The sequence below is a fragment of the Thamnophis sirtalis genome, unplaced genomic scaffold (assembly GCF_051295495.1).
Source record: "Thamnophis sirtalis isolate CommonGarterSnake01/CBP01778 unplaced genomic scaffold, rThaSir2_p1.2 scaffold_9, whole genome shotgun sequence".
Classification (NCBI taxonomy): Eukaryota; Metazoa; Chordata; class Lepidosauria; order Squamata; family Natricidae; genus Thamnophis; species Thamnophis sirtalis.
The window spans coordinates 14834021-14855146 of NW_028261389.1; the positions used below are offsets into that span (position 1 = coordinate 14834021).

General features: G+C 35.9%; 1 protein-coding gene across 4 annotated transcripts in view; it reads right to left on the bottom strand.

The window, feature by feature from the left end:
* The window catches only part of CACNA1C (calcium voltage-gated channel subunit alpha1 C), a 610648-nt gene that overhangs the window by 45582 nt on the left and 543940 nt on the right, over positions 1 to 21126 (bottom strand). For all 4 annotated transcript variants that reach the window (XM_087722897.1, XM_087722893.1, XM_087722896.1 and 1 more), the window contains one exon: positions 11510 to 11593. In XM_087722897.1, coding sequence (XP_087579023.1) covers positions 11510 to 11593 — 84 coding nt within the window. The remainder of the gene's footprint in view (positions 1 to 11509; positions 11594 to 21126) is intronic.

Below are 21126 nucleotides of genomic sequence, written 5' to 3' on the forward strand. Positions count from 1 at the left end.
GCATATATCAAGAACATTTGGCTCTAGAGAAATTCAGGTATATAGTTACAGTGTCATCTTTTTATGTCAAGGACCTAGAAATAAAATGGTAACATGCAAGCTACAGTTGATCTATCCCACAAAATTAAGTTGATTTATAATTGTAATGCTACATTTCATTGTAGAACATGTACAATTTCCATTCATTTTAATGGTAAGAATACTTTTAAAAGGCTGCAAATGAAATGCAAGCTCAATCAGTAAAATGAAATTGCTTTGAAATAGTCTTCCCTACCGTGACATCCTCCAGAAAAGTTGAGATTACAACCTGTTGACCATACTGGCTGGTAATTCTGGAAGTGACAGACCACAGATATCTGGAGAGTACCAGATAGGATGGAGCTCAATTTTTGATATGTGCTACTCGACAAAAATTGAATAGATTCTCCTCTTCTCCACACTACTTATTAAAATGCAAAGTGAGAAATACATTTTGAAAACTGGATAATTATATGTTGGCTCATGAAGAAAAGTTAGTTCATTTTTATTTTATTTTACTACATTCTTCACAATTTTAAGAGTTATATTTTTATTGTAAAGCACTGAGATTTTAGATCAGAAGCAGTGTGCAAATTCTTTTTTAAAAAATGATTCTATTACTTTTTAAAAACTGTTACTTATATATTGATGACTTTTGAAAAATAATGTTACGGCATTTACATAACACACTCAGAATAAATGTTTTTTCCATGAACTCCTTTATATCAGCCATTCACAATCTAAGGTCCTTCCAGCTGTGTGAATGGGCTTGGATCCAATATTAGGTTCCACAAACATTGTTAGAGCTACAAACATTCTTTCTTGGGGGGGGGGAAAGTTTTGCTTCCACACAATAAAATAAAATTGATGATTTCCATATATTATGCAAGAAGCATGTTTACATTTAGTAGCTTGTTTTGCATATTTGAATCAGTTTGTAATAATATGACGCTGCCCAGAGGCCCATTACTGGATCATTTCGTTTCCTCAGACATTGGCAGTGTTCATACATTTGTCAGACCTTATAGATGAGAAATTTTCAATGCTGCACTCAATGACTTTGCTTGACTATTCTTTGTGAAATAATCTATCTGATACAAAACCCCCCACAAATCATAACTATTTCTCCAAATAAATAACTAATTAAAACTCCAAAACAACATCCAATGTGAACATGCACATAAACACATTACATAGTTAGATATCAGAAATAACACAATTATTAAGGTGTGACAACACAGTGAGAAGAATAATATAGAATGACAAAAGAAGCTGGGGGCTGCTCCTGTCCTTTGCTTGCTATATATTGGAGGACTTTGCTCTTCACACCAGCTTTGCAAGAAGCATTTTTTAAAACAATGTTCTCATGGAACAAAGTATTCACACATATGTAAAAAGCAAAGATTTCTTTCCAATATCAGCTCTACAGCAAAGGACTGGAAAAGTTAGAAGATAAAATACAGAGCACCAGAGAGATGAGAAGACAGAGTAACATAGATGAGTGCAGAATCTGAAAAAAAGGCCAAGGGTTAAAGCATGCCGTCCTTCCACCAATCTTTGTTCCATTGCAAGAGTGGGGCTGTTTTAGGCCACAATCCATAGGCCACCTACTGGGGACTAGTAAGAGAAGCTCCAAGACAGCCAACTGAACCAATCAGTTGACTATACTAATCACTGCCATATTTCAAACCAGCCTACATTAAATGTAAATGTCATTTCAATCTTAAAAGCCATTTTTAGAGAAACATGTCCCATTGATTTCTGTAGATATTACACATCAATTGGTTTGTAGCCAATTGATCTCACCCAGGTTTCCAAAATTATTGAGATTTTGATGCAAAGAGCTCTACCTCTTGTCCCCAGCTGACCTTTGGCTTTAGTGTCAGTTTCCAGGTTGAACCCATAGCTCTCTGCTTTAAGAAACTTTGACTGTGGCTGAAAATTGGCTGACAGACATTAGGCCTGACTTGAACGACAAAGACAAGGAGGTAATAAAAAATAGGAATGGAGAAAGGGAGGGAAGAAAGAAGTACAGTACCACTGGGAATAAATGGAAAACTGAATTTCCAAGGATATAGCAGTAGACTTATATACCGCTTCATAGGCCTTTCAGGCCTCTCTAAGCGGTTTACAGAGAGTCAGCATATTGCCCCCAACAATCTGGGTCCTCATTTTACCCACCTCGGAAGGATGGAAGGCTGAGTCAACCCTGAGCCGGTGAGATTTGAACCGCTGACCTGCTGATCTAGCAGTAGCCTGCAGTGCTGCATTTAACCACTGCGCCACCTTGGCTCATGATATTAACATTTGTGTTGATATTTCTGGATTTATAATATATAGATAGATCTCTTATTTGCCTGGAGAATGAACTGGGAATCTACTTTCCATGGATATTTTGGGGTTCAACTTTTGTTATAGTTAAAAGTGAGCAAGTGTGCTGGGACTGAGTGAGGCTGTATTATAATATCATCATTTGGGCACAGGATTTTCCAGTCCTGTCCTAATCTGAAATAAACCAATACCAAATGAGGGAAAAAATAGGGTTTGACAAAAGGTTTTTAAAAATTGTGTTTGCTTCTGACTTTAGAACCATTTCAGAAACCTCCCAAAACTATTAGTATCTATACCTCTCAATTTTTTTCTAGGGACACATTTGAATGCCACTTCGAATAAATATTTATAAAGCTGCCTCTTCTAAGCTTATAGCAATAATTGGCTTTGTGCTATCATGATAGGAATCAGTCACAAACCTGCAGCTGTACTTATGAATGGGCCTGGTGACACTGTCTTCTCCATGGAGATGGGTTCTCAGGGACAACACCAATCGGAACACAATGCATGGAGAAGATCTTGAATTTCTGAACTGGCAGCAAATCACAGCCACCAAATTTACTGATGCTTTTTTGACAGTATATCAAGAAGTTTGATTTCCCCAGGAATAGGTATTTTTAATAGCTTCAGTAAAGCATTAATAGGCTTATTAGAAAGAAAAGTAGGAGTGGATATTCCTAAATATCTAGGGGACATCCTCATCTCTCTCTCTCATTTCCTTATAATCATTTCTGTACAGCCATTTCATTAAACCTAAGGATAAACTTCTTTTACACTATAAGGGGCTAGGATCACGCCTTAAAAATAATCTCCTAAATACATAATTGATCGAAAATAACATATTGTATACCTTCTATTATTTTTTCCAGCATATAAACTCACTTACTGCATGCACACTTGAAGCTAAGACACAGCTGGCATCAAATTAGGACTGTTATGCTCAAAGCTTTACATCCTTTTAAATGCAATCATACATATATCTGAAATATATTATTCAAGCTTAGGATAGCTACACAGATACATTCACAAACCTTGCTAGCCATGCAGGAGTAGGTAAACTTACTTGCCTTTCACAGAACATTGATACTTTTGCAAATACAAGGACATATAATCTGAGCACATATAAGCAGCATTTTCATAGGTGCCTGATGGAGAACATCTGCTTTATTCAATTAATATAAGGGCACCTTTTCACAGGTTCTTTTTTAAAACTGTACTCAATTAGACTGACCCAAACTTAAAAGCCAGAAAAATATTTGACCCTGGACAGGTAGGTTTCTTTATATCTCCCTATAAAAGTTGAGGAAATGTTTATTTGGGAAAAAAAAGAAAAAAAGAATAAAAAAGTAAAATGTGAAACTTATACATCTATATGTGAGTTCTTTCTACTGTCTCTATCCTATATTCTCTACTGCTATTTCTACATTGTTAATTATTATTGCAATAATTATGTGCTTTTTATATGTAATTACTATTGCATGAACTCTATAGTATACTTATAGGATAGCTATTTGCATTATTACAACATTTCCTCTTTACTATTACTACGTGCTGTAAAATTACTAACAACACTTCTTATAAATCATGCACTACCTTATGTCTGAATGAAGGGGTGTCAAACTCACGGCCTGTGGGCCCGATGCGTCACCCAGCCCTGTTTTCATGAAGGGGGAAAGTCGTGATACATCACGTGATGATGCAAGTTTGACACCTCTGTCTTAATTCATCTCTCTCTCTCTCTGGGATTTCTTCTCTGTTAATAGCCAGTCAGTAGAGTCCTTGCACCTTTCTACATTGTGCTTTGCTTTATACTGTTTTTTCCTCTGATCCAATCGCTCCTTTTGAAGGAAAAATACATTCTTTTATTCAGCTGCTTTCTAAAACATGAATCTCTTGCATTCTCCTCGTACACCTGTTTCAAGGTTGCAGCTTTATTGGCAACCCTGCCTTGCTGACGCTGGGGAAAAGGCTCAATGGAGGAGGGGGGTTGGGGTGGGTGGGAAAAGGCATAGGTGCCTATAATTATTCTAAACAGCCTGTTCTTTCACATACCTATAGTTGCTATTTGCTATAGATTTCAAGCATGCAAGTGTAAAGTGCTCTAAAAATAACAAAATGTGAAATAAGGAAGAAGGGTTAACAAAACACTAGAGTTTTTTTCAATAGATTCTTAGATTTGAATTCTGAAGTTTTATTATTTTTAAATTTATTTTTATTTTTTCTATTTTGTGTTTTCTTATTTTGTAATGGTAGAAAATATATAAAAAGATATCCCTGTAGATTAGCAATCCTCTTTTATTACCCAGAGAGAGGACTTATTTATTCAGGTATGAATTAAGAAACCAGAAATACTAGACACGTATCAATGGAGAAAACCGTTCTCAATATTTGTAACCAAATCCCTTTTAAAAGACCATATTCAAAGTTACATCTTTCAAATGTTGTCCTATTGTTATTTGGAAATTGCATTCCAAAAGTCCTTGTTCCTAAGTTCATAAATTGTTAATAGTCAGTTCTCCCAAACAGTTCCTCAGAAAAAAGTAAAGTGAGAAATTCTCATTTACCACAATTTCTCACAAAATAGGAGGATGTGGGCAATTTTGCCTGCAATATTGCACCTAACCACTGAGCACTGAAATAAGATAAAGATTTCCATCATTTTATTGCTTAGGATATATTATTCACTGTTAAACTTAAAAATTCCTTTTTAATTATGATGCAGCCTGGCCATGAATGCAGCATGAGAGCGTCTACTGAATAGGAGAAAGCCATTGTACTGCCTTCAGTTGACATTTAAAGACAAATAATCAATCAATGGTTTGCAACTAGTCCTCTTTTGGGAAAGAAGCTCACTGGATATCTTAATGGCTGATCGGAGTTGGTTCTGCCCTGTCATTCCAATGTATGTTCCTATTCAGTGGATTATATATTTGTGCAATTAGAAAAGCTTCATTGTTGTCAAGCAAAAAGCAAAGACAATTTTGACAGCATATGAGCTGGTCTTTTACTGCTCTAATGTCAGAGATTGAGGACAACAATCTATAACCAAAGCATATTCTGGGTATTATCCAGCAATGAGTGCATAGCCAAGCAAACATACTGTATAAACCCCTAATTAATCAATAAGATGCAAAAAAATAAAATGAAACCAAAGGCTAAAAAAATCAAGAGGTATCTAAATATTAGGAATCTAAGCATGTGAATTTGTGTGTCTTTTTTGAGAAATAATATTAGAACTACCTACTTCCAAGTAAAATTTCATAGGTTGGATTTAAATCTTGTATTCATGGCCTTGGAAGGAAGTTAACAACCTTGTAAACATCTTAACTTAGAAGAAACTACCATGGCTTCTTGGGTAAATTTTGGTTTCCAATTGTTGCAAAGGGTAAATGAGAAGACACATCCTATAGTGATTTCTACCCTACACTCAGAGACCTACACCAGGGGTGTCAAACTCAATTTCATTGAGGGCCGCAACAGGGTTGTGTTTGACCTCAAAGGGCCTGGGGTGGGTGTGGCTAGTGTGAGTGTGGCCAGCTCGATGTCACGCATGTCGGGGGCGTCTTTGGTGACCCGACCGCTCTGCTAGTGAAAACAGGCTCTCAAGTTCCATTTCTGGCTGTGATGGCTTCCTGCAACCATCTGCCAGTGAAACAGAGCTCGGGAGGGTCGAACACAACCCTGACGAGCTCCGTTTTCAGCTGCAACGGCCTCCTGCAAGCCCTGCCAAGAAAATGAGCTTAGGAGAGCCATGTGCAGCCATTTTCCCTGGCAGAGGCACCGCGGGCCAGTCCTTCACTGTTTCCATGGCGGCCCTGCAGGCCATATCTAAGCACCCTGTGGGCTGGATCCGGCCCTTAAATTTGACACCCCTGACCTACACCTTTAAAAAGTGACTCACAACTAATATTGGATTTGTTTTTGTGGAAATCCAGTGATTTCAATGGAAATTTGTGACAATACAGTTCATTTGAAATGAATGTAGCTAAAGAGTAGTTTCATGTGTTCATAATTTATACTCATGCACTAAACATGCACATGCAGTACATGCACATCCACTCTAATGCAAGAGAATTACATGCCAAGTATGTTAGACATCTAAACAATTACAAATGCATCCACATACAAGCTCAATTATTCTTTTAAGGCTTGTGCACACATTGTCTACCCAAAGTGGATGTCACCTGCCCTGTGGAAACTAGTTTCCCCAATGAAGTCTCACTTACCTCTAGTGAATTAGCTCTAGCTCATCTTAGAGCTAGCGTGTTGCTCCCTAAAGGTAAGCAAAGCAGTTTAACAAGGAGTAAATTTAATGTGTGCACAAGCCCTAAGGGATACACCTGCATTCAGATATACAAACAAGTGACTGTTAAATGATTTAGACTATTTGAAATATCCTCCAAAGTGAAACAGATAAAAAGGAAGTAAACAGATAAAGAAATATACACGTTGACTTACACACACACACACACACACACACACACATTCTAGCCCTATTGAATTTTGATAAAATATATTTGCAGAACCATTCCTACATACCAGTAATGTACATGATCTGTTCTGTAGTCTAATTATACTACAGACTGAAATCTCATCACAAATACAGATTGTCAAGGTTTTTTTAATTACTAGGAAATTTTAATTACTAGGAAAAATTCCAAGGATTTCCAAATTTTTTCTAGACTTCTTTTTCCCCAATGCTAGATTTATAATGCTCATTTTTTACCCAAAGCAGCAGCATGCCACAAACTGATTTAATTTATATTTGTTCTTTTTTTTCAGTTTTGCAAGTTAATACTTTTGTTTTGTACTGAATTCAGTTTAATCTAAATTCAAAAAAAAAATCAGGATAAACATTCATATTGAAAACCACAGTGAAAGGTGTAATTTCACATGAGTTTTTATTATGTGAAATTTTTTAAAAATTACTCCTGCGTATATTTTAATGTAAAATACACAAATGAATTTTGACCCTGTGTTGCATAATTAATGAATTAATACTAATTCATAGTTTTACCTGGAGAAAGATGTGCTGTGTAGCTGTTGAAGGGTAACAAAAGGGAATGTCTTTCAGGAACCCTTTATTAGAAATGTTTTCAAAAAGGATTGCTCCAGATGCAACTCTGAATGGAGCACTAAGGGCTTCATTAGTATGCCTTGCCAATCCCACAATGGATTATGTGTGTGTATTGGGATGGGGTTGGGCAAATATGCTTCCAGTTACTAAAAATGGAGATTATAACACTGGAAAAATTTTCACAGTGGATCTAGATATAGGAGAAATATGATCCAGATTGCATGCCATAAGAGCTAGAAATTATAGTCCAACAGTTAGAGGGCAACAGGTTGGGGAAGGCTGATATATAAAAGGTATTTCTGAGTTATATAGATTTTTTTAAAAAAATTAACTGAATACTCTCAGGAATTGACTTATTATTTCTAAGGAAGAACAGAGCATATTTGTTTTAGAAGCCACTTTCTGGCACTTTCTACTGCTTTCTAGTATTGGGAAATTGTTATCTTTTGCACATGTTTCCCATTTTTCTACCATGGAGATAGTAAAATTCTCACATTCAGATCCTGATTTTTTTTAAATCTGGTTTTTTTTGGAACTTTGAGCTATAGATAATTCAGTTTTGTTCATGTTTCCTAATTAGCAGTCTCAGCAAAACCTTTCTGCTTGATCACTTGGTAGCAAACTGTCAATAATGTACAGTAACAAATTGTTACCAGTTTTTATAACTTTTGTGTTTTTGATCTGCAGTGTTTCAAAGGACATATAACTATACTGATATATTTTAGTTTAGATTTCATGTTGAAGGTTCTGAAAGGTATACTTACTTATCTTTACATTTTTTGTTCATTTTTGTTTTACAGTTTTGAAGCTGATTGGGAAATCAGAAAGTTGTATATAGACTGGAATCAGGAGGAATTTTCATATTTTTATACTAAGAATTGAGTATAGTTCTGCACATATGGGAAAAATAAGAAATTGCTATGGCTAGATCTCCATATAAGGTTCAATAAATGAATTTGAGATGAGATTAATAATTTAAGGTTTATGATGAATTGAAAACCAATTGTAAGTTTATTCCTTTTTTTCTGAACATGCTTTCTACTCATTCAGGATAGTTTTCAGATAGTCATAAATAATTCCTTTTTATACTCCTCATCAAAGTTCTGCTTTTAGCTTACTCAAATTTGCTGTAGTTTTATGATTTTTCCTACAGTAATATTTCTTAAAATGCATTAGATAGAACAGCATGTTTTCTGAATAACTCCAAATCCAAAATAAGTATTTTATGGAGTTTGGATCCATTCAGTTTAACTAGTCATAGAAGTTCTCTATTCATGAATAAGAAAATTGGCAGATTTCTTCTCAGTCATCACACTGAAACTATTTGCAAAAAAGACTAATAACTTAAAAGCAAGCTATTAAGAATATGTTTTAAGTTAAAAGACTCTGACAACTATTATCCTTCAATATAGATTTGAAAGATCATTCTAGTACTGAAATATTCCAAGACCAAATATTGAAATAGGCTGAAGGTTACACTATTTTTAAGACTTTTTTTCGCTCTATCACTTGAGGTAATATATTGTGATATATATATTCATATATCCCATTAAGATTTGTAATTGACGTATTAAATGTAAGGGAATTTTAAAAAATAACATATTTATTTACCCCCTGTTTTTTAAAGATAAAATATCAAAGATGCATCTTTTTCAAAATTGTTAAAAACTTTTAAGAAGTATTTTCTTCCATTATAATGAAATTGAATTTTGACTGAAAAACACTTTAATGCATTCACACTTGTGCACATATACATATATACACACTTGTGCGCCCACCCCACCCCCACTGATTATGTACATCTGACTTTTTTATTCTTGCCTTCTGCTTTTCTGATGATTAAATGCCTTTCAGTCAAATTGTCTCTGCATGGCAGAGTCCGTGCAGATGGACTTCACAGTGTTCCTATCTAATGCATCCATCACCTTTCATGACAAAGTAATTAATGCCAAATAAGGCTCATTTTATACAAACCTGTTACTTTTGCAACAATTTTTAGAGATCAGTTACAGACTAATTTATTTAGTTAGTACAGGCTTATCATATGCTATCTGATTTTGGAATCAAGTAAAAAACTAATATCGTGTAGTCTATTCAGAAATGTTCCTTTTCTTCTTCCCTCTACCCACCATTTCAGTTTGTGCAGAACAAGCCAGCATATAGGCACACAAGACAGGCTCACAAACCATGAGCAAAGCAAAACTTTCATGGTAGGAACGACAAAAGGAATGCTGCAATTGGTAAGTGAAGAGGGAACGTTTTCAATTTGTTCTGCAAAAAACAATGCCTATTTGTTGGGTGGCTGTGTGGACAGCCACAGACAGGATTATTTTGGAAGGCACAAATTGATAATAAAGGGCCATCCAGTTTCTTATTCTATAGGAATATGTGCAATATGACTTCAAACATTTCAGAACAAACTCCCATCTTTAATTGATTGCAAATTATCAGTGCATCAGATATGCAAAAAAGTTAGAAGAAATTCAAAATGAACAGCTTAATAAGAAATGTTAGAATTAAAGCAAAGATTAAAAGAGAAACTTCAAACATGCCAGGTAATAAAAAGACATATGCAAAAATTTTAGGGCCTGTATAGTAGAAGGGTATTCTTTAGAGGTGAAGTGGAACCAATATTAATGTCATCTGCACTTCAACATTACTTGGTACTGGGAAATCAACTTTTCTGCTCTATAAATAACTGTTTAACATAATCAATCTCTTCCATATTTAACTAAACTTAGTTAAATGTATTAGTGTACTGTACTAATATTTAGAAAATATACTCAACACTCATAGAGATCCATAAACATCCTTCCCTCACGTATTTGAGAAATTCTTAAAAGGCAGTTTTATTTTACTGGTACTTCAATCCTAGTTAGGATTATTGGTATATACATGGAGACCATTTATTTTTTGTTTCATTGCTTTTAAAAATAATTTAATTGATTCCCATTGCTTATTTATATTATAACCTGTAACTTGCCCATAGCCTGTTGTTTTGGGTGGGCTATAAAAACTTGCAGTCGATCAATCAATCAATGTCACATTTCACATATTTTCCTGCTGAATAATGTGGCTGTCCTATAGAGAATGGAATGTATATGTGATTAATCTAACTTATCTGATCTTAGGTCCAAATTAGAATTTTATCTGGAATGGGAATTAGCTCCGTAGAATTTACTGAATATTCTGAAATTGTAAATAATATTGGGGTGGTGTTATAATTAAATAATGGATTTTGCCAAACATAATTCCCTCAACTTATGATAATGAATGATATTTCTTTTCATCACTATAGCTGCCGCTGGTCAAGATCTCTGTAGATACTCAAACTGAAGCTATGCCAAATAGTGAATAATTCACACAGATAACGTTCACAATGCCAAAATATTCTTTCAGCCAGAATTTAACTAGTACTGATGGGTTTTTTTAAAAAAAAATTAGAGTCATTCCTCCTCTCATGAAGTTTTTCCCCATAAATAATTGGGAGACAAATAATATAATTTCATTTAGTGTGTAATATGTTATTATAGATGTTAGCTTAGTTGTTATGTCTTGTGGATTCAAGATTGAAGAAAAGAACTTGGGAAAACAAAGATCTTTGCAATTGTTTTTCCATATCTGGTTCCAACTATTCCACCTCGAAAGAGTTGCCCTATAATTCTTTGTGAAGTGGCAAGTACTTCCTTGCCCTAGGAAATTTAACATAGCTTTGGAAAACCAGTCTTGACTATTTCTACAACTTCCCAGGACAGAAACTTGCTTATTATTGTGCATTCACTCCACAAACTTTTCATAGATTCCTCCCCCCTACTATACAGTTTTTTTATTCATGCCAGGCTGATTATGGGGGAAAGAAAATGATGCAACAGTCAGAAAAGTCTTCAAAGTTGTTCTAAAACATAAACAAACAAGCAGAAACAAAAACGGAAGAAAATAAGCAATCCTTAAAAAAAAAGTCTTTAAATAGAAAGGGAGGGAGAAAGAAGGGAAGAGAGTAAAAAAAGAAGAGATTAAAAAACCCAGAAAAGACAAATGGATATTAAGAGCAGGCACATTCAGGGACAGAGGCCGGCTACTTACGGTCACCTCGGTGATTGCTATATCAACAATGCTACCCACAACAATCAAGGCGTCAAATGTATTCCATGCATCACAGAAATAGTGCTGCATGTGGCAGGGAAACCAAAAAAAAAAAGGGGGGGGGAGAAAAAAGAAGAGAAAAACAAACAGGAGAGAGAAGGAAAAAGGGTATAAAAAAACCCAAAGAAAAACCAAAACAAACAAACAAACAAACAAATAAACAAAGCATGAAAGAGGGAGAGAAGAGAAAAAAATAAGGAAAGAAAGAGGTTATGTGGGCATAGTAAAAACTCTCTTACCACTCTACACACTGGTTGCTCAGACCTCTGTAACATGATGGAAGGTTATCAATAAAAAGCCTGGTTAGTTAGAAAGTTACACTCAAACATGTCTGGCTTGGTTTGGTTTCATCTTTTGGGGAGGGGAAAAAAGCACACATACCCCAATCTCTGTGCGCCTTCACCGGCCACAGTTGTGACCAGTGAAAAGAAAGGAGGTCTTCAACCCTCCTCCTTTTTTCCCCCCCTGGGAGAAGGACGACGGCAAGGTCAATAAAAGCATGACTAGAGGGAAGAAAACATAAACCAGAAAAAAAAGAGAAGATAACAAGTAAAGAAGAAGAGAAGGAGGATTTGGTGGCATCCTAAGGAGGGTAGAGTTATACTCACATTAGTTTCACTGAGAATGACGTCTATAATGCTGCCAATTACGATGAGGAAGTCAAAAATATTCCAAGGATCACTAAAGTAACCCTACATAAGGGAGGGGCAGGCAGGATGGGGATTAAAAAGGAATGTTAGACAGACAGAAACAGTTCAGAATTGGCATTAGAATCACTGCCCTGATAATGCCAGGGGCTGTAGAAGAGCAGCTAGGATCAGGTGTTTCCATATAAGCACACAAGTTGGCATTACTCAAACATGAAATCCCATTGAAAGCAAAGGGATCAAGTGCTCATGTAAGGACTACCTGTGTGTATGCAAGTTGGGGTTAGATTAATTCTGACTAAGGTGAAGGAGTCCTGCCTTTACTACTTTGTATTTTCTTTTGGTCTTTTTAAGTGTTATACCACTGATTTGTGGGCTGTTCATTAGAGAGTAGCACTAGCAGGAAACAAATTGTTCCCACAGCTGTATTCTAAAAGGTTGTCTAGAGCCTAAAACAGAGCATTCTTTATATTCTGAAATAATAATCTCATAATGGCCATTGGTTGCATTTTGCTCAGAGTCAAACTACCGTGTTTCCCCGAAAATAAGACAGGATCTTATTTTCTTTTGACCCCCCCCAAAATAAGCGCTTGGTCTTATTTTCAGGGAGGTCTTATCATTTTTGAGGGGCAGGAGGTGGCGAGCATGGCTACTGCTGTGTTGCAATATTTTCAAAGGAGGGCTTATTTTAGCACATGCACTCAAAAGCTCGATTGGGCTTACTATCTGGGAGGTCTTATTTTCAGGGAAACGGTATAACTGACATAAATGACATAGCTGTCTTTGGAATATCCTGGAGACAGAGGAGGATCGAGTAGAAAAGAACTTTCTTGATTATGAAGAAGTGGATCTTTACCAACAGTTTACATGGCTTCAAGGCCTACTGAATTCAAGTTTCTCCTTTTATATGGACAATAACAGTTGTCATCTTTCATCCATATACTGTCATATTTAATTTAGCCATTACTGTAGCATTAGATCCACTTTGATATTAAAAATGAACTGGGTAAGGTAGGATTTAAACTAAAGATTGCTATCTTACAAATCCTGAGGTGGAATTTACTCTGTTTTTAAATTTAAAAACTTGGGTAAATTTCCAAGTATTTCCAAGTATTTTGCAAGACTTGCAAAAATTCCTTTTCACACATTTATATTCTAAAATCTTCTCCCCACTTTTCTCTTATCCTATTAAATAGTGCCTATGCTGGTTTCTGGTTGTTTACTATTTTCTGCTAATCTGATTTCCCCGTTTCTCCAGCTGTGATCAATTTTCAAAGAAACCAAGCACAAGTGGCACAGGAGATGTTGTTCTTAGTACAGGAAGCTACAGGTCATGGGTGAAATGTGAGCCTGAATTCCCAGGATTTTTTAAAGGGAAAAAAGGGGGGGTGGGGAGGAAAATGGGAAAAGCAATTAGTTCCAACACTGGCGAAAAACCAGGTTTAGAAATGTTAAGAGGAAAGTAGTTAGAATTCACAGCTAGGCTAGACTCTGAATAAAGATCGGGTAGTTAGATTGCAATCCAACTAAACATCCCTGGGTTGCAAATCTATCTAATTTTTACTCCTCAACAGTTGGAGGAACTGTTAAGAGAGTTTTGTGGGGAGAAAGTAAAAGAGAGGGTGAAATTAGAAAGAAGCAAAATGCATTTTTGAAACATACATAAGGAAAATTTCCAGGCAAACTTTCAAACATGGGCTAGTTTGGATTCAGCATTTTAATTATGGAGGAATAATTTTCTATTTATTAGCCCATTAAAACAGAACTGAGTACATTGGGAATGGAAAAAGCATCAGCAGAAGATACATCATTCAATATTCTGCCTATAAATTTAGAGGTAAATGTTAAAATTAGTGCCGATGGTCGCCAGCATCTCTAGGAACTAGATCAACCTAGAATAAATATGGAATTAGACATTTACATAAAAAAGAAGATTAAAAGGCACAGAGATTTTGAGTAATAACATAATACAAACATTCAATGCATACAAGAGCTTCATGTCCTCTGAACAGATGAAAGTTTTAAAAACTCAACCAAACCTGTTTCAATGAAATCAGAGGGGGTAGCCACATTTTTGGACACTAAACCATGAACAGAATGTATACTTTTCTAGCAATCAAACATCCATTGCAGTGTTAAGAATCCAGATTGAGATTAGAACAGTTAATTCTCTTCCCCTATTCATGCTAGGAAATAAAAAGCTCCCATTGTGAATAGTAGAGTCAATGGACATATTTCAGCTGGTTTAACTACCACTTCCCTTGTGTCTTTGCCTCAATCTGGATTCCTCCTCCTCTCAGTTCTAGCTATTTGTAATTAGCAATATCCATGACAGATCTGTCTAGTTTATCTCTCAAAACAACCGTATATACCAACTATAATTTTTGGGGTATACAGTTTTGAAATATAGTTTTACAAACTGCATCCAGTAAAACACAAAATAGTACACTGTGGCTACAATTGTTATTGTGTACATTTTGGTAAGGTTTTCATGACAAATACTAAATTATTTATTACATGCTGTCTTACTTCTGCCCAAAACAAAATTTGAAATTAATACTTCCACATTTGCACCAGTGTAATCAATAAACCACATTATTCCTCATAGGAATAAACTTTACTACCTTTGGACCTGATTGTAATTCAGTCTAATTTATTTATTGGTGTACTGTTTTTTAGGAAATTAGACATTGCTAGGAAAAAATATTTGTATATTTATCAAGCTATTGATGTTGGATCAGGGTTATCATACAGTGGCAAGGAAAAAAAGTCACTGTTGTACTAAATATAAACTATTTATATTTAGATAAAGGAAGAAGGATTTTAAAAATAGCTTTAGTATGGTGTGAGAGAGTGAATCTATTCCCACTAATTATTTTAGAATTCATGGCCATCCACATTATGCCTTTTAATCTTCTGAGTTCTTGGCTGTTGGCTAGGGAGATAAGCTTTGTTTGCCTCCAGTCATTATTAGGGTATTATTTTACAAAACAAAGCTTTATAATTAAAAAAAGGATAACTAAAAGCTAACCAAATTCAGAATAAAGCAGATCTTGTGATTTCAAGGGGATTTGCCAGATTTTCTAGCTTTACCAACTAAGATTACCAACAGTATTTTGGGTCAGTCATTTAGTGAAGTAAACATATGAAGTTTTAAATGAATCCATTACAGTAAAGTTCTGCTCCATTAAAATATAGGCCTAAAACTCAGGAAAGAACCAGATTTATTTTGCAGAACTTAAGTTATTTTCTCAAACCAGCCTCTCTTATGCAAGAGATCTCTATCACAGAACTACAGTATTCTGCGTTTATATAAGAATAACCAATAGTTTAGTGTTGTAAAGCTTCCCGTCTTTTAGTTTCAGCTGTTTTTTTTACTACATACCATTGTGTAGTCTGAGAGACATCATTAAACATGAACAAGCTGAAATAATTAAAAAATATTCTAATTTGATTGAAAGTAGGAACATTTAACAACAGGGGCAGGCAAACTTTTAATGACAAAGATTGCATAATTATTTTGCCAGGCAGGGTTAAATGGAGCCAGGATTTTCAAATGAGTTTTCTTTAAGTTTTGGGAGGGGGTTTTGTTTTGCTTTTTAATGTTAACTAAGATTCTTTTCCCTCTACCTTTACCTTAAGATTCTTTTAGGGCTTACAGTGCACTTTATTTTGTTTTAATGTTTCTCACTTCAAAGTGACTAGAAACTATGTTACTTTTAGCAAGTTGAATAGTAGCTTTGAAGAGTCCCCAAAAGGGATTTAAAGCCTGTATGGAGCCCTGGTGCCCCATGTTACCAAATCCTGGTACGATCTTTAGACTTTAGTCTACTTTTCTGCTTCTTCATTATTTTACCAGTTGAAAAAAATGTTCTTTAAAGGAAATTTCTTTTTAAGTGTGTTTGTTTGATTTTATGGATGACAAATTGCTATCAACAGTAACCAAAACTCACTGGAAACCAAGTGTCTGAAACTGTTTCCTGGGCCACGTGGTTTATCTTTACATAAGAGCTTTAGAAAGGGAACAGATTATTGAAGCAATGACTCCTCAGTCTAGGAAGGAGGAGGCATTTTCCCATCAGAAAATTTGTGGTGAGTTTTTTTTTTCTCCCAAGAGAAAAGGCTAGGGAGGTTTTCATGAAAAACAAATTGATAGCATTGTTTATTTTTGCAACTGGAATGGTTAGAGTGAAACAGTTAATCTCCCACCCAATGGAAGTCCTCTTGCTTTCTTGTCAGAGGTAAGAGTTAGGTTATCATTCTGTTTAAAATTCCAGAAGAGTTCCCAGACCGTAAGTGGGAATTTCTTTATGCTACAGAATGCCCTGATTTTTTTTTTAAACTCAAGAGACAGGAGGCTAGATATTTTTTTCCTCAGAAATAATAGTTTGGCTTCACTGTTAAATACTTTTTTCTAGCAAACCATTTCATAAGCAATTAAATATGAAAAAAGCATCAAATGTACACAGTAGGTAGGTGGTATGGAATCTCATTTGTGCAAGGAAAAAAGCACCTGTCAAACCAGCCTTCAGTTTCCTTGCCTACTCTCAAGCTTATCCTTCATATACTCAAAGGTTTTCTTGGTCTTTCATGCTAAATGGAGAGAATGAAGTAGAGAGGAGTGCAAATTTCCACATATTCTATTTGTTCATGAAATTTCCACATATTCTATTTGTTCATGAAGTATTTCATGAACCTGTCCAGATAGCCACAGGAACCCATGAGTCATGTCTGCTTGTTGCTTATGTCAGCAAACAACAAAACCTGTTAAAAGAAGTTCTCATTTAGCATCCTCCAGCATCCCTTTCTTGGCTAAATACCAAGGAATCTTCACATCCCTATAGCCCATTTGAAAATCAGCAGCATTAATCAATAAGTCTCTCTCTCTCCTCCCTCCCCCCCTTTCTCCCTCTCCCTCTGTGTGTGTGTGTGTGTGTTTGGCTGCATGTCACAGTGCCACAATAAAGATAGGGTCAAAATAGCAGTTGACATGGGTAAACAAGGATGGTGCTTTAATCATGATGCTGGCACCTCCATCTTGTCCAATTGATCAGCAATCAACTGATAGTAACAAACTGCAGTGCAATTAGCAGTTGAAATGACTATTTTCCTTAGGACTATTTCAACAGGAACTGGATTTACAAAATTTCCTTCTCCACCCCAGCTATCTTGATCAAGATAGTTTTTCTCTCCTACAATGAGTAAGCGAAAACTGCTCTCCTGTAGGCATCAGGATGATGGGGAGAATGAACAGGTTGTAAAGTCTGGTTGGCCACTGTGACAAACAAAACACTGGACTAAGATGAGCCTTGACATGATCCAGCCAGGCTATTCTTATATTCTTTAAGTTGATCTTTCTCAATCAAACTATGCTTCCCATTTTTGATAGTCCCAGGCAGACTAATGTAATCAAAAGTCTGAGATACCTGAAATACTGCCTTATTCTAGTAAAATAGTTTTAAATAGTCCTAAAAATACATGATCTCTTTTTGTTGCTATTCTGCGCCGTTAGCAGTTAAATTTGTATTTTATTTCATTTTACTTCATTTGCATTTTATTTAATATTTAATGTTTTTGATTTTGGAACATTAAGCATCCCAACTGAAAATATTTAAATTTGGTACATTTTTGTTATTCCTTAAATAACAGCTTTATCTAAGCAATTCATATTTATGTCAGGAAAGAAGCAATAGTTGTACAGTATATGTGGTAACTGGCAATTATGAGGCAGCAAAAAATGGCTTCAGCCAGGTTTCGTTTCAAAGTTGAAGTGGACATGGAGCTTTCAATGGGTGCGTTACTTGGAACGCTGACAATAACTGGATTTCATTCTAGCCACTGTGTATCTTGGGCTCCACCTATTAATAAAAATGTAAAGGTGGAGCCTTCCTATCTTTCTAACCCAGGCCTGAATTAATAGGGAGAGTGCTAATCATTTAATACAATGAAAATATTCCTCTGTTCCTGGTCTGCAATGTTTTGGAAACTTCCATTTTTATTCCCAGGGTCAATGAATTCTGTTACTTTATAGAAATATAGTTGATTAGTATTGCAAAAGTTTCATCATAAATCCTTATTTATCATGAAGCCAATTAGACAGTGGCAGATAGGACAGCACTCCAGAGGGTCAATGTCCTTGCCCAGAGGATCATTGGTTGCCCTCTTCCCTCTTTGGAAGAGCTTTATAGCTCCTGCTGCCTTAAAAAAGTTCAAAACATTCTTAAAGATCCATCTCATCCTGGGCACCCTTTTTTTGAACTATTACCATCTGGCAGACGGTACAGGATAATAAAAGCAAGGACAAATAGGCTGAAAAACAGCTTCTATCCCAGGGCAGTAACCATATCGAATTTTATGGTATGCTGCAATATCAGGTTTTCAATTTCAATTATATAGAATGTAAAGGATGTATGTTTGTGTTTTTATTTTTATAGTTATAATGTACACTGAAAATGGCATTTAATTTCATTGTACCATGTGAAATGACAATAAACTAAACTAAACTAAACTTGCCCTACTTGTGTATTGTTTACACACTAGCTGGACCTTATGATACTGGCTAATTCCCTTCTGTGTTGCATTGGCTTTGAAGACCCATTTGTTTTCTTTCTTGCTGGTGCCTTGACAAGTTTGTATGTGTCATTATTATGAAGAGATTCGGTTATGCAGCCTTTTTTGGCTCAGTGACTGACATTTTCTTGATGTCTTTCAGTGAGCAGGGTTCTGTTATCTCCTTCTTTGAACAATATAGGAAAGCCTTTAGGGTGGAGTGTCTTTCTTGGATCTCTCTCAGCATCTGATCTGTGGCACCTCATTTTCTCCTACCTGCTCTGCCATACCAGTTTAAAGATTCCCTAAGAAGCCTGTAGTCTTGGCTCACTGACTAGCTAGATGTGGGGAACATGTTCTGACACCTCCACGTTTTATTTTTCTCCTCATCAAAATCAGTAGCACTATGCATCTTGACAGGTGAAGAGCAGATTCTAGGATTTTGTATACAGTGCGGTATTTTGAGTATTCAACCATCATTTCTGTCATACATCTGCAAATTCAGTTTGAGTCTCTTTTCTTCTGACCTACAAGCCTAAATCGTAACCTGTCATGTATCCTAAACTGGGCTTCTTTCCATGTCGAAATGTATGGTATAGGGGATTGCATTTAAGGCTTTGCTTGGGTACCTAATTTGCACTGGTGGATGTGTTGATTGTTTCTTCCCAATATTGCATCACTGCAGCATGTATCTCATTGTCCTAGTCAGAATTTTTCTTCTTTGCTGTGGTGGTGCAGTGGTTAGAATGCAGTAATTCTGTTGACTGCCAATTGCCAGCACTTCGGCAGTTTGAGTCTCACTGGCTCAAGGTTGACTCCTGTGTGCTGGAGAAAGACAAGAGTAATGTCTCCTTCTGAATTTTATTAGTTTGCACACACTGCCTTTGCCTTTCTTTCACTGTTGTAGATTGATTCCATTCTCTTTGGAATGTACGTATGTACACTGGCAATTTTGGTTTGTCTTTCTTGGGGTGCTTGGCATAGAGATGAGCCAGACTGCTGTTTATCTGAACTCAGCTTTATGATTCTTCAGAGATACTTGAAGTCTTTCAGAATAGTAGAATTCAAACCAAGTTATTATAAAGATCTGCTCCACATCTTTCATTTCTAAGAAGGAAACCACCATTTCATAGATAAAGATTTTAGAAGTAAAGCAATTAGCATTTCACCTTGGTTTCTTAGATCTGGCCTCTCAACTTGCTTGACCACGTCAAGCATTTTATTCACATGCAAATGCAGGTTTTCATCTCTTGTTACAGTACAGAAGTTCCTCAAAAGATGTACTTTTGAAATGCTGAATTTTTCATCATAAAGGTTAGAAAGATTCCTCGATACCCTCAACTAGTTCTAAATGACATTGAAAGTCGAATCAATCATTATCAACCATATCATTTGTGAAGCCTCTATGTTCTCTAATACTTTCCTCTATCCATCAGTCTTTCCTCTTTTAACATTTATACAAACCAGTGGTGGGATTCTGTGGGCATGGTGTGGCTTGGTGGGCGTGGCTTGGTGGGTGTGGCAGGGGAAGGATACTGTAAAATTTCCATTCCTTCCCCACTCCAGGGAAAGATTACTGCAAAATCCCCATTTCTTCCCGATCAGCTGGCACTCAGGAGGCAGAGAATAGATGGGGGCAGGGCCAGTCAGAGGTGGTATTTATCAGTTCTCCAAACTACTCAAAATTTCCGCTACTGGTTCTCCAGAAATGGTCAGAACCTGTTGAATACCACCTCTGATGCAAACCCTTGGTCATTTTGACCAGAGAAGTCTGGTCCTTTCAGCTTTTATACAGACTGTCTCAGGTGCTGCTTTCCCAATTTCTTTGTCTTTTACAGGAATTTCTACCTTTTCTGTGCTGGTTTTATGTAATTCTATTTGGAAGAAGCTCTTTATGTTCCTGAAAAATGTCTTCCTGTAAACTGAGATTCACTTAGTGTAAAGACTATTGAGGTAGGTTGTCTAGCTACAAGTAGAAGAAGATTTGTTTACATGAAATATAAAAATCTAAGCAGACCAGCCTAGCACCTGGCTAGCTATATCCTACCAGAGGAAAGTCATGGGGAGAATACTTCATTTATGAATAACTAGGGAACAACGGTGGAAAAGAAAATCTTGAGATTAGCAACCTCCTGAAGAAAAAGCAAACAGAATAACAAATAAAGATAGAAATCCCAATTCTATCCATACCTCACCACCTCTTATGACTAGTAGGTTATGAGATGCTGAGAAAGGGTGCATTTGAAGTCATGTTGTCAAGATAAATAAGCATTATTGCTAGATGAAGCAGATTTGAATCCCTTGGATCCTGGCTAAAAAAACAGTATGCAATCACTTCTTTACTATCATTTCGCATATTCT